Source organism: Ochlerotatus camptorhynchus, unplaced genomic scaffold (assembly GCF_037179485.1).
Source record: "Ochlerotatus camptorhynchus isolate MF236.1 unplaced genomic scaffold, CSIRO-AGI_Acam_v1.1 ptg000550l, whole genome shotgun sequence".
Lineage (NCBI taxonomy): Eukaryota > Metazoa > Arthropoda > Insecta > Diptera > Culicidae > Ochlerotatus > Ochlerotatus camptorhynchus.
Genome location: NW_027041033.1, coordinates 618,040 through 631,699, shown reverse-complemented (window position 1 = coordinate 631,699; position 13,660 = coordinate 618,040). Strand labels below are relative to the sequence as shown.

The following is a 13,660-nucleotide window of genomic DNA, read 5'->3' as shown; positions in this document are numbered from 1 at the left end:
TTCATTCATAATGATCAAAAAAAAAACCTCAGGCAAACTGAAAATAAAAACTGCTAATTCAAAACGTCACTCCAATTGAACAAACCACCTACCGTCGGTTCCACCAACCACTGATAAAAACCTAACCCACCCACGCACATGCGCTCATTCAACGCAGATGCTCTCTCGCGACCGTAGACAACATTCCCACGACGGCAGCATGTGATGTTTGTTATCCTAGACCTGCCCCGGTTGGTGGCGGAAAAAGCATCATAGGCCGAGGAGAAGGTGCATGCCAGGTGACGATTACTACAATACGGTTTACTCGCTCTCTCGCTCGGTCCAACTGGACACTCTCATCTCCGGTGCAGGATAACACAGAGAGCCTTTTTCGCTGCCAGAGAGCGATTCCTGTACAAGGAAAAATCGATACCACAATCACCAGAAATTTACTTTGTCAAAAACTTGCAACCCAGCCTAGAGCCTAGTCACTGCGCTACGAGTGTCCGCGAGCTTCCACGAATTTTGGCCACAATTCGATCCGTTTTCGACGCCTAAAAGCTGACTAGTTGTGTTCCGATTCGTAACCACCCCCGGAGGTTGTGTCGTCGAGTGTTTAGCGATTGAAATTCTGGTCGGAAAAATGCGAAGATAATCCCAAAAATTGGCACTGTTTTGTTTGCTCCTTCAACAGCACGCGCATACAAGCTAAGGCGTTTCCCCGTTTTTCGGTTTTTCCTCTAAAGAAAAAAATAAAATAAAGTGAAATGCGCTGAACATTGCATAAGCAAAGGAGCTAGGAATCACGATGAGGTTCAAACAGTTGCTGCTATCGCTAACAATAGCGGTTCAGTATTATTTTGGAATTGGTACGTTTATCCGCAGTTCTATTATCAGCAAATTTGCTCGGATGCTGGGTAGTGCAGAAAATCGATAACTCTCTTCGTGTTGGGTTCCTCTCACTTCAAACTTACAACCGCCCCAAACATCAATCATTCTATTGTGTTCTTCTTTCCGCACACGTCCAACAGCTAACGGGTCCGAAGATGAGGAACGCCTGGTACGAGATCTCTTCCGCGGGTACAACAAGCTAATCCGACCCGTCCAGAACATGACCCAGAAGGTGGACGTACGCTTCGGGTTGGCTTTCGTGCAGTTGATCAACGTTGTGAGTGTTCGATACGGTGTATGGGTAGCAAATCTGCTGAACAATTTTTAAATCGAAACTTGGAACACTTTCAGAACGAAAAGAATCAGATCATGAAGTCCAATGTGTGGTTACGATTGGTTTGGAGCGATTACCAGCTACAGTGGGACGAAGCCGACTACGGTGGAATCGGTGTTCTGCGTCTTCCTCCGGACAAGGTCTGGAAGCCGGATATTGTGCTGTTTAATAAGTAAGTTCCCGGTTGCACTTCAGTAAAGGAAATCTAAACATTTTGCCTTTTCCAGCGCCGACGGTAACTACGAGGTCCGTTACAAATCCAACGTGCTGATATACCCGAACGGTGAAGTCCTGTGGGTTCCACCGGCTATCTACCAGAGTTCCTGCACGATCGACGTCACGTACTTCCCGTTCGATCAGCAAACGTGCATCATGAAGTTCGGTTCGTGGACGTTCAACGGCGATCAGGTTTCACTCGCGCTCTACAACAATAAGAACTTTGTCGATCTGTCCGACTACTGGAAGTCCGGTACGTGGGACATCATCGAGGTTCCGGCCTATCTGAACGTATACGAAGGTAACCCAACCGAAACGGACATCACCTTCTACATTATCATCCGCCGGAAGACCCTGTTCTACACCGTCAACTTGATCCTGCCAACCGTACTGATTTCGTTCCTTTGCGTCCTGGTGTTCTACCTGCCAGCCGAAGCCGGCGAGAAAGTAACCCTAGGCATTAGTATTCTGCTGTCACTGGTTGTGTTCCTGTTGTTGGTATCGAAGATTTTACCACCGACCTCGCTCGTACTGCCACTGATTGCCAAATATCTGCTGTTCACCTTCATCATGAACACCGTATCCATCCTGGTGACGGTCATCATCATCAACTGGAACTTCCGAGGGCCTCGCACCCATCGGATGCCCATGTGGATTCGGTCGGTTTTCCTGCACTACCTGCCGGCCATGTTGCTCATGAAGCGCCCCCGGAAAACCCGCCTCCGGTGGATGATGGAGATGCCCGGCATGAGTATGCCTCCGCAGCCGCACACCCATCCCTCGTACGGTTCGCCGGCCGAAGTTCCGAAGCACATTAGCGCCCTCGGGGGCAAACAGTCCAAGATGGACGTGATGGAGCTGTCGGATTTGCATCACCCGAACTGTAAGATGAACCGCAAGATGAACAGCGGAGACATCGGGCTGGGAGTGGATTCGTGCCGCCGGGAGAGCGAGAGCTCCGATTCGATCCTGCTTTCGCCGGAGGCAAGCAAGGCTACCGAGGCGGTCGAGTTCATCGCGGAGCATTTGAGGAACGAGGATCTGTACATTCAGGTGAGTGGTGGGCCTGGGCGTGGACTTCGTTGGTGAACGGTTGTCCAAGGCCTGGACATGTAACATTGATTTGTATGGATTTGACAGTCGGATTATCGGATCAACCCCGCTAATCCGGCCCAGCGTTGCCAGACATACCGATTTAACGATATTTATACCAATTTTCGAATACCGAGCACCAAATAGCTCAAAAAATTGGTTTTAAAAGGTTTTAAATATTAGAAAAGTCTGCCTATAAAAATTGAAGATTTATCTACTTTTTGAGATTGCGGAGAGCTGCAAGGAAATAATTCCTTGGGAATCTAATTCTTAAAATGGTTCACAAAATTCTAAGCAAAATTTCAATAAATACTACTGTGCCGGTTTCCGGTAAATTCACCAAACAAGCTATCAGCCAGGCGACCTAAAACGAACAGGTCGAAGAGGGAAAATTAAAGGAGACATGACGTTTGAGACTGAAATAATTTAAAATTTAAAATGATGTGTACACTGAACGAATTTCGCTCCGATATTAACCGTTATTAATAACTTAGTATTATTTTTATGTGAAAATTTATGCAGATCAATGTATTGACATTACGTAAACGAAAATTGATAAAATTTTAATCTATCTTTGTAATATTAGTAATACTATATTTTTGAGTATACGTGTTGAGCATGTAGGCATGTAGCATGATCGATGATTTCAAAATTTCGGTACGTTTAGTGGCAGTGTGTAACTTGGTTTACTTTTTTTATTCATGGGCATAATCAAAGTGCAGCGTAATAATTGTTTACACAAGATACAATGATTAACATAAATTATACTGCACAAGCTATTTTAGCAACCTCAACCATAACACAGTAACCGCACCAGGGGTTGCTATTGAAGTGCGGGAAATAACAATCTGCCCCTCAGTGAACAGCGGGTTATCAAATTTGATAACGCGATAGCGACCAGCCCCAAGGGCGTAGCCAGGTTTCGAGCTAGGGAGGGGCGAAAAAAAATTAGTATGGAAAATTTGGCCGAATGCCATTTCACCGAACGCCATTTCACCGAAAGCCTTTGTGTTGATGAATTTAGGAGAGGGCAACTGACCCCCCCCCCCCTACCCCCCCTCTGGCTACGCCTATGACCATCCCTGCTATCTATGAAGTATTTGTTTTGTTTTTTTATTTGAACATTGTGATATATGAATGAATTTGGATCCGGGACATATAAGTGGACCCAAGGGAAAGCAAAACGTTCCTCGGGAAAACCCGAAAAATCCATAAATGTGGAATCCAGTATGTGCACTCTGTCTTTCGAAAAATCCGGAACATCCGTAAAGGTGGTCAATTCGTAGAAAAGATCCTAGAGCTCCGTAATTTTTTCAAATCACTTATGTTGATGCTACATTAATTGTTTTGGATCTGTGACGAGCATGCTCTCTGCTGGCAACAAAACGGTCTTTCAGGAGGTCCTGACCATGCGTAAAAGTGATCAATTCGTAAAAAAGATCCCAGAGCTCCACGATTAATTTGAAATCACTTGTTCTGAAGCTACACGTATGAATTAGGATCTAGGAATAGCATATGCAAACAGGTAGCGGAGTCAAGGGGTGTTCAACTCTGCACATCCCAATCTGTGCCGAGAGCTAGGTCAAGCGTTGTGCCAAACGTGCCGAAGTGTGTCAGTCAAAGTGACAGTCTCAGTACCCCATGAGTTTGGCAACCCTGCACTTATGACTTTTGATATTATATGTTAACATATCAAGTCAAGGACGGAAAAAAATGTGAAACTTAATTCTAAGATAATATTTATCGAGGTTGTCACCGGTCATGCGCTTCAAGGAAGTGGCACTCGAAGTTTAGCCCCTCCACGAGAATGAGAAGGGTCACTGATAGCAAAAGCTGTCCATCCAGGAGAATCATCATCATAATAGAAGACAGTTCTGTACCGTGCGGCATTCTGGCAGACGTTTGCCGAAACCAAATATCCAACCGGCAAGTGGAAGATGCATCTTGTCTGCATTATCATCATGCTACTCAGGCAATGCTACATCCTGAAAAACAGGAAGGACCTAAATGTCCACCGTCGGTAGTTGTAGTAGCAGCAATAGACCTGCAATAGCTTCCCAGTATCAGAAGTCGTGGTTAGGTACTAAATCCTGGCTTCCCATTTTTATGGTTTATGGTTTAGAACCTTTAAGCATCCTAATAAATAAACAGGCGACCCAGGACTCCACTGAGATTGGTCATTTACGGTAACAAATTAACTAGTACTGGTCTTCTTCTTTCCCATTATTCTCAAATTCTAACTTTGAATCCGATTATCCACATCTTCCATGGAATAATTTTCAACATTAACCGAATGTCGGTCCAGGATCTCGAAACTGGTTGCAGTCGTTTGATGACTACCTCCTTCTTGATCTGTTGTTCTTCCTTCATATTTTTTATCTTTGGTCATCGCATATTAATCTCCCTGAACCGCTGCCGATTGCGTTCAATAATACCGGCGTTTCAGATTGGCTCCGTTACCTCCGGTTTGGTTACCTTCACCATTCTGTTAGCAGCATCTTCCTTAATGTTGCTTTTGCCGCCGGTGATACGAACAGTTGCGAAAGAGCGTAGAGAGACTGCAAACTGGTAATACGGGATCCACTGACTCTACCAGCCTCCATATTTAATCAAATCCGAGTTCAGTCCATAGAATGAGCTGTACGGCTAACTACGAGAGAAACAGCTGCGATTGCAGATACATATATCTGAAGAATGGTAGGATCGTTCGGCACCGGGCAGTTGTTGACACAGTACATTAGTGCTGCAATACTCCTTACCCATACAATTGCCTCTCGGTCCAGATCCTATGCCCATCGAGTTAATACGTATTCTGGCCTATTTTGCGGGCGTGGTGACTCGTTTGAACTGCTCAAGCATGTCTCTTTAGCTCAGCTAGCCGGCGTTTCTAACTCTCTGATCATCTCTCCATTTTCGCTGCAGCTCCGAAAAAATTTGCGTCACTGCCCTGCTGACGACGCTCCACGTCCTCTCATCCCGGCACATTTCACTGACGACATTTCTTGCGCTAAGGGCCGGCATCTCCACTCGCACTGCCTCAAATCTTGGGCAGTCGAAAACCACGTGCTCCGGCGTTTCGTCCACGTTGCCACACTCCGGACAGAGGGGTGACGTTGTGTGTCCAAAGCGATGCAGGTACTTCTTGGAGCAGCCATGACCAGACAGAAGCTGCGTCAAATAGAAGTTGACTTCTCCATGCTTCCTGTTCACCCAGGTCGAAAGAATCGGTATTAGCCTGTGTGTCCATCTACTGTTCTCCGCTGCGTCCCACTCCTGTTGCCACTTAGCCATCGACTCCGTTCTCACCAATGCCCGTACTCCTCTGGTATCTCTTCGCATATAGCATTCAGTGTCCTCCGCCAAGGTGATGACGATGGGTATCATACCGGCGATAACGCATACTGCTTCCGTCGAAATTGTTCTGTACGCACTCACGACTCGCATGGCCATGAGGCGGAACGTACTGTTAAATTTTCTTTGGTTCTTCTTCGTTTTCAGTGCTGCATCCCAGGTTGGACCTCCATACCTCAGTATCGATGACGATACACTAGCCAGAAGACGCCTCTTGCTGCTGCTTGGTCCAGAGTTGTTCGGTATGATTCTAGCTTCTCACATGCGTAGTCGACGTGGCTATTGAAGCTTAGTCGGTCATCGAGTATCACTCCAAGATACTTCAGCACGCGCTTTGATGCTATGGCGTTCTCCCCGACGGTAATTTCTGCTCGCTGAACAGCTTTACAGTTACTGACCAATAGCACTTCCGTTTTGTGGTGGGCTATCTGCAGCTTCCCTCCTTGCATCCAGTTGGAAACCGTGTCGATCGCCTCGGTTTCCAGAATTTCCACCTCTTCCAACGTCTCGCCTACTACCGCCAACACGACGTCGTCCGCAAATCCTACGATCTCGACTCCTTTGGGCAGCTTCAGCGTTAGCACGCCGTTGTACATCGCGTTCCAGAGCGTTGGGCCAAGGATGGAGCCTTGTGGCACACCCGCCGTTATCCGAATTGATTTCTCTCCCATGTCCGTCTCGTAGACTAGAACCCGGTTCTGGAAGTAACTCCTTATAATGCTACACAGGGAATCAGGAACCCTCATTCCATGCAGTTCTTCGGCGATGGCCTCCCAGCTGGCACTGTTGAATGCGTTCTTCACGTCGATCGTTATCACGGCGCAATATCGATATCTTCTCCGCTTCTGATTAGACGCTTTCTCGGCACTCTCGACCACTGTCCGAATTGCATCCACCGTTGATCTCCCTTTCGGGAATCCGAACTGGCTCACCGACAATCCATGCTCACTCTCCGTGCATTTCTCGTTAGCTTGTTGAGGATGATCTTCTCCAATAGCTTTCCGACTGTATCCAGCAAGCATATAGGCCTATACGATGCTGGATCCTCCGGCGGTTTTCCGGGTTTCGGCAACAGCACTAGCTTCTGTATCTTCCATCGGTCCGGGAAGTGACCTTCATTCAGACACTTCTGCAGCACTATCCTGAACATGTCCGGGAACGCCTGGATCGCCGCCTTCAACGTCACGTTGGGGATTCCCTCCGGACCGGACCGCTTTCTTCGTCTTCAGCCCTTTCGCCACTGCTACGAGTTCCTCGTTGGAGACTTGTCTACCTTCGGTGTTGTCTGCCTCTGCCTCGCCGTATGGTGAAGTCCCTCCACGATGACGTTCAACGTTCTATATGGCCAGGTTCTCGAGATACAGTTTATATAGAAAGTTCACATGCACACTAGCGCTACGTAGTGAGAGAGTTCGTAACTAATATGGTCACCATCCGAAAGGACTTGGTCACTTGAACAACTTTGCTCAAGACAGTAACTTTCTATATGGCCAGGATCACGAAATATTCTATGTTGGACCTATGATCCATATATTATAGCACCCGTCATAAGTAACATAAAAGTGAAGTGCCTCTAGCGGCGTAGTTCCCAATTAAACCTGAATCCAATGACACAGGCTTGTTGGTCTAACCTAGTACAACAACTTTGTCGAAAACAGTATAGCTCTATATATTGAAACAAATGAGATAATCCACCACAGCCCCTATTAGTGAAAATCCCATAAGCTGTGGGTATCCTTATTCGCGGTTCCTTATTCACGCCCCTGTTACCCCGGCAATAAGGATTCCTGACTGTATGCATTGAGTGGCCATTCAATTCTTACCTAAGTCCATTTAGCCTCCCCCCTCCCCTCCACACCATCAATGTAAGAATGTCTTTCCTTATATGACACTTACGAAAAGTTTGAAATTCCAGCTCCCCCCGCCCCCCTAAATGGGCTCGTATATATTGAATGATTTCTAAAACATAAATCTTGCATTATCAAACAGCATTTAAAGATATTATGTTAAAAAAATTAAGCGAAAAAAATGTCCCGATTTTGTCAGTGTCCCGTTTTTTCAGCCCTAAATTCATCAGGGGGCTGACAAAATCGGGACATTACTGTACTACACTGCACAGCAAAAAAAATGTAATATCGATCAATGTAATTCAAGCTGATGTATGAAATAATGATGTAATAGCAAAAATCAGATACAATATTGCAGCAATCGATGTAATTTTGTTCGCAAAATCCATGTACATCGTACAACGTTATATCATAGAGGTAACTCTAAGACTAGAAGGTCCCGAAATAACGTGCTCAACTTTTTGGCTCAGCTCTGGTACTATCTTCGGTCCCAAGCTAATCGATGCACCCTTCGAAACATAGGAAAATCCACGAGCCCCTTATTTTATCTGTCAAACTTTCATAGCGAATCAAAACAAACATAGTGTAATACTAGAATTTCGACTAGAATGGGGTTCGTTAATCGATTTGCTTGGGACCAATAGGCTAGTCAAGTAGTGAGCCAAATTCAAAGCGATAGTTTCTTATGGATTGTTGGTTATGCTTAGGAGCTAATGCAATGTTCAGCTTGAATATTATCTGAAATTTGTTCAATGCAGTGTTGTAACCTGTAACATACACTTAGAAATAAATAATTTTACACGTGACGGAATCCGTCTTTGACATATAAGATGAGACGTAAACAAACATGTCATGTAAAATAAAGTGTTCCGAGACTGAAAAGTTCGTTGCTCGACGAAAAGTACGTTTGATTGAGCAATATTTCGCGTCTGTTATGACTCAAATTTATGTCAAAATTGACGCTTGTATACGTCACTCTCAGACCACCTAACTTTACATGTTTGTATTTTGCTAAGTGTGCAGGTTGTATTGGCTATCAAAGGCAACAGCGAACGCACCGAGATGTGTTAAAGGGCGAACACGAAATTATTGCGACACCGAAAATGTCATGCCAATTTTCTTATAATGTTTAGAATCAACCCAAAATTTTAGGGTAGTTTTATATATATATTTACTTCAAAAATCAAAAGAAAAGTTAATTGATGGAGCCTTGAGTGTAAAATTGAACGCATTTTCGCTTGATGCCCTCCATCAAAGTCTTTACAGTGTCATCCGGTACCAGTTTCTCAGTTTTTTTTCCATTTTCTTAACATGTCCTTCTCGTCTTTGACTGTCTTCTTGCTCTTCCGAAGTTTCCGCTTCATTATTGCCCAGTACTGCTCCACCGGGCGCAGCTCCGGACAGTTTGGCGGATTCATGTCCTTTGGAACAAAATGGACAGAATTGGCCTCATACCACTCCAGGACACTTTTAGAATAGTGGCATGATGCCAAATCTGGCCAAAATAGCGGAGCTTCGTCGTACTGCTGCAAGAACGGCAAAAGGCGCTTCTCGAGGCACTCAGATTTGTAGATCTCGCCATTTACTGTGCCCTTTGTCACGAAAGGCTCACTCCTCAGTCCGCAAGAGCAGATGGCCTGTCAAATGAGATATTTGGAGGCGAACTTCGACATTTTCTTCTTCTTAAATTTGTCGTCCACATCGAACTTGCTCTTGCCGGTGAAAAACTCCAACCCCGGAATTTGCTTAAAATCGGCTTTTATATACGTTTCGTCGTCCATCACACAGCAGCCATATTTTGTCAGCATCTTCTCGTAGAGCTTCCGTGCCCGAGTTTTAGCCGTCGATTGTTGCCGCTCATCGCGGTTTGGGAAGTTCTGTACCTTGTATGTATGTAGTCCAGCTCTCTTCTTTGCATTCTGGACGTAGCTCTGCGACATGCCGATCTTTTTAGCCAAATCACGGCTTGAGACGTTGGGATTTGCTTTAATCATCCGCTTCACCTTTCCCTCCGTCTTTTTGTTCTCCGGTCCCGGTTTTCTTTCAGCTCCTTTGCCGTGGTCCAACGTCAACCGCTCCTGGAACCGCTTCAACACTCTGGAGACGGTTGAATGGTGAATGTTCAACATTTTTCCCAACTGCCGGTGCGACAGGTCAGGAAATTCCAGGTGTTTGGAAAGAATTTGTTCTCTCAACTCGCGTTGGTTCACCTCCATTTTCATTGAATCGACACGACTTCGAGTTTGACAGCATGTACACAATACACATCAATGAGAAAGTGTGCAAAATTTGGTTGATTTTTACCCAATAATAAAAAAGTTATGCCCTGTTGAATGTGTCGCAATAATTTCGTGTTCGTCCCTTTAGTTTACGTGAGTTATTAACAAAAGAGAGAATCGATCATCGCGGTTACGCCCTTATGCATGCTCACTGTGGAATTTGAAATCTGTGATAGATATGGAAGTCAGTTTTTTCCCACCACAGAAACGCCCGTGTTCTTATGCCAAATGATGCATGTGCGTCGAAAAAACGCGAACAAAATCTTTAAAAACAATAAAATATTATTTATTTATTTTTTGCTTGCTGGATCGGTAGATAAAAGATGTACCAAGAACTTATTGGAGGGATTTATGGCTAATCTAGATATTTCCGATCAACTACGAAATGTTGCATTGCATAACATTGGTGCAAAATTGTGCACTCCGTTTTTGTGTGTGCATTTTTTCTTAGCGTTTTGAAGTTGAATCGCTGTGGAAACCTTATTTCTGATCAATCTCATTACCACATAAAGAGCACAAATATCACCTCTCACAAAACTTATAGCAAAGAAACTGGAACTTCACATGAGTGATGTCACAACCGTCCAAGATTTGTGCCCTAGAAATCTTGAAGTGATGCCCTGAAGAAAGCCTTACTCATATCTGATGGTCATTTTTATGAGGTCCTCCTAACCAAGTTTTACCAATGGTTTTACTAAGTAGGAAATCCAAAATATGTACATAGGACCGAAATCATATACGGCTAGAAATCCCCTTATAACTTTTGGCAAATTTCTGTTGCTGATTATTCATAAAAATGTGTAAGTCAACTAATAAGCAGACACTTTGCAAAAAAAGTTAATGGAGATCATGTGTCAAATGAACTGTATAAATGGTCACACATAACGTTTATGCATTCTTATAGGACCTATGTGGTTTGTATTATGGAATGTGTATAGCTGATGTTTTGACAAAAATGTATAAGTGAAACACATGAATAAAATTATTAATTTTCGTTTCGTGTACGTTACTTCAACTGTATTTAAAATCAATATCTAGAAAAAATGCACGAAAATTTCACTACACAGCTTAACGTAGTCTACGTCAACCATGCGGTCGTGTCTTGTACACAACCCCGCCAATTTTTTTTGAGTATTTTTCGTCAGAGCTTTCCTAGTTGCCAGACCAAGACGTGCTCCGATCAGCATTCTTTCACACCAGTGCAAGTCGATGCCGACCGGATGACGGTGGCCCAGTCATGCTGCCTATTGCGGGAAGCCTTACCTTCAGTCGATGTGGGTACATTCGCTGTCTTCTTCGTATTGGTACGATGCGTGCTGTTCAACTCACACGACGTGTCCAGCATCCGTTGCTTGAAAGTAAATGACGAAGAAAACGATTTGACAAGCGTTTCTATTACCGCTGCTTTTCTCCTCCCTTCCTTTGATTGGTGAAATGGTGAGTGGTCAACCGAGCGGTAAGCTCGCTCATGTGAGCATGCGCAATGTGTCGTGCGTTCGATTTATACTCTATCGTTACGTCCGTGTTTGGAATTAAAGACGTAGTCCAACGTAACAAAAATTCAAAGAAAGGGGCTGGCAAAATCGGGTCATCACTGTATTACGGATATTCTTAATATTCCGGAGCCCAGCAGAGTGCGCATTTTAAGAATATTCCAGATCTCGGACGACCGTTTCTTGGCTAGCAGAGTGCATCACATACTGGCCTCAAATCCAAATTCATTTCTATAAGTTCACAACAAGCGAGTTAAAACAATAGAATATTTTTTACGAATTGACCACTTTTACGGATGATCTGGATCTCATATTCATGATAATCACGAAGCTCTGCGATCAGTTTTAGCTCGAAGTTCGACGATAGATTTAGCAACTACCGGTGCAAAAGTTAAAAACATAAATTAACAATCGTGATAGCAACGATCGGTGCGAAACCTGGTTGCTAACTTAAATAGCAACGGCTTAAGTTTTCAAACTAGCAGCCCGAATAGCGACGCACCGGTGCAACTATATTGGGTTGTTCCGATATATTACGATGGACCCCCGCAACTATATTAAGTTGCCCCGAAATATTTCTAAATTGGTAGGAGTCATAGGGTTGAGTATGGTTTCGGCTCTACTTTATACCTATTGTCGTCGGTAAACGAATTCCTTGGAGGTTGATTTTTTTTGCATGAAGGTGCATCATGTTCCAGAGCATGGTTGTGTCAAAAATTAACACTTTATTTACCCCCTGGCGATAATAGGTAAAGTTATTGCCGTAGTCGTGATTGTTATACCATTAAGATAAAAAAACATTACTAATCCGCAATTTTCATTTCAAATCCTAACAGACCCGCGAGGACTGGAAGTACGTGGCCATGGTGATCGATCGGCTGCAGCTGTACATCTTCTTCATCGTAACCACTGCCGGCACGGTTGGAATTCTGATGGACGCCCCGCACATCTTCGAGTACGTCGACCAGGACCGTATCATCGAAATCTACCGGGGCAAGTAAACACACGCTTATAGGAAAAGACACAGATTTAAGACGTCGTCGTTGTTGGAATGTTAGGTTAACATTTGCTCAAAAACAAAAAAAAAATGGGTCACTTTTTTACGTACGTATTTAGAGAGAGAGATTCGATGCGGGACACCGCGCGAAAGGTGGTGTAAGCAGGATTTTAAATGTAATCGTTGATAGAGAAATTCCCCCCTCCCCCCGTTACATTGAGTCTTGATTGTTTGAAAGCAACAGAAATATATAGCGATAGCGCGCGAGTTGGGGAAGCTATCCACTGTTCGCTGCCGTTTTCCCCGACAAACAACAGCGTAGTTAAATGTATTTAGGAAAAATGTTTTCGCTTAAGTTTCCATGTTGAGTTTATTACGGTTCTAGGCTCAAGATTAGCAAATGATTGAAATAGCTTACATTGTCAGTCAGTTTATGGATGCCAAATTTTGTTCTAGACAGACGGGATGGAGAATTTTTGAGCTCACTTTTGAACTAGGAATTTTTTGATAAACCAATTTCCGTTATCTTGTAAACGAAAGCAGTAAAATATGATACAAACTAAACTAACCATTTGAAATATATCGCAAAGCAAACACTTTTCTCCGAGGTGAAATAAAAACAATCCCAAAAAAATAAAGATTTTGCACAATCGAAACAAAGTCGAAGTAAAGAATAGCAAACAAAATACTGCAACGAGAAGAAAAAGCTTTCTGAGAAAAATAGCATTACATACACACTCGCAAACACACATACACTTACACAAACACAAACACTCAAAGCATAATGAGAAAAACAAGAACATCAACAATAATTAGGATACAAAACCGAAGAAGAAAACAAGTGTTGATTCGACAAAGAAAGCCACTAATCGAAAGAAATAGAAAATCTTTAACCAAATTATGCAACAAGAAAATCACACTACACAACAAACAAAGCTAACAAAATTGTAAACAAATAATCAGCAAAAACAGCCAGAAGAAGAAGACGAAAATAAGGCGATATTAACAGATACAATTAACTAAACTAAAGACAAACAGTAAACGATTTTTGTGCACAAAACAAGCTAACAATTACCAGTAAGAAGAGTACAGCAGAAAGTAAACAACCAAAACAAAAAAAAAAACAATATTGACATTAACATTAAACGTTGTATTGGTAAGCATTTTTAAGAAAACGAAAA

General features: G+C 43.5%; 1 protein-coding gene across 1 annotated transcript; it reads left to right on the top strand.

Annotated features, from left to right (window-relative positions):
• Positions 1 to 426: 426 nt before the first annotated feature.
• On the top strand, positions 427 to 12,545 carry nAChRbeta1 (nicotinic acetylcholine receptor beta1). Its single transcript, XM_065236434.1, has 5 exons — positions 427 to 848; positions 1,011 to 1,147; positions 1,222 to 1,376; positions 1,432 to 2,473; positions 12,319 to 12,545. Exons 1-5 carry the CDS (start codon positions 788 to 790, stop codon positions 12,481 to 12,483), a joined length of 1,560 nt encoding a protein of 519 aa, XP_065092506.1. The 5' UTR covers positions 427 to 787; the 3' UTR covers positions 12,484 to 12,545.
• The last annotated feature ends 1,115 nt before the right edge of the window (positions 12,546 to 13,660 follow it).

Excerpts from the sequence above, each read along its gene's own strand:
- nAChRbeta1 (XM_065236434.1), top strand. The coding sequence starts at position 788 with ATGAGGTTCAAACAGTTGCTGCTATCGCTAACAATAGCGGTTCAGTAT. Across the intron at positions 1,377-1,431 it reads GATATTGTGCTGTTTAATAA|CGCCGACGGTAACTACGAGG; the intron begins GTAAGTTCCCGG and ends TGCCTTTTCCAG. Across the intron at positions 2,474-12,318 it reads ACGAGGATCTGTACATTCAG|ACCCGCGAGGACTGGAAGTA; the intron begins GTGAGTGGTGGG and ends AAATCCTAACAG.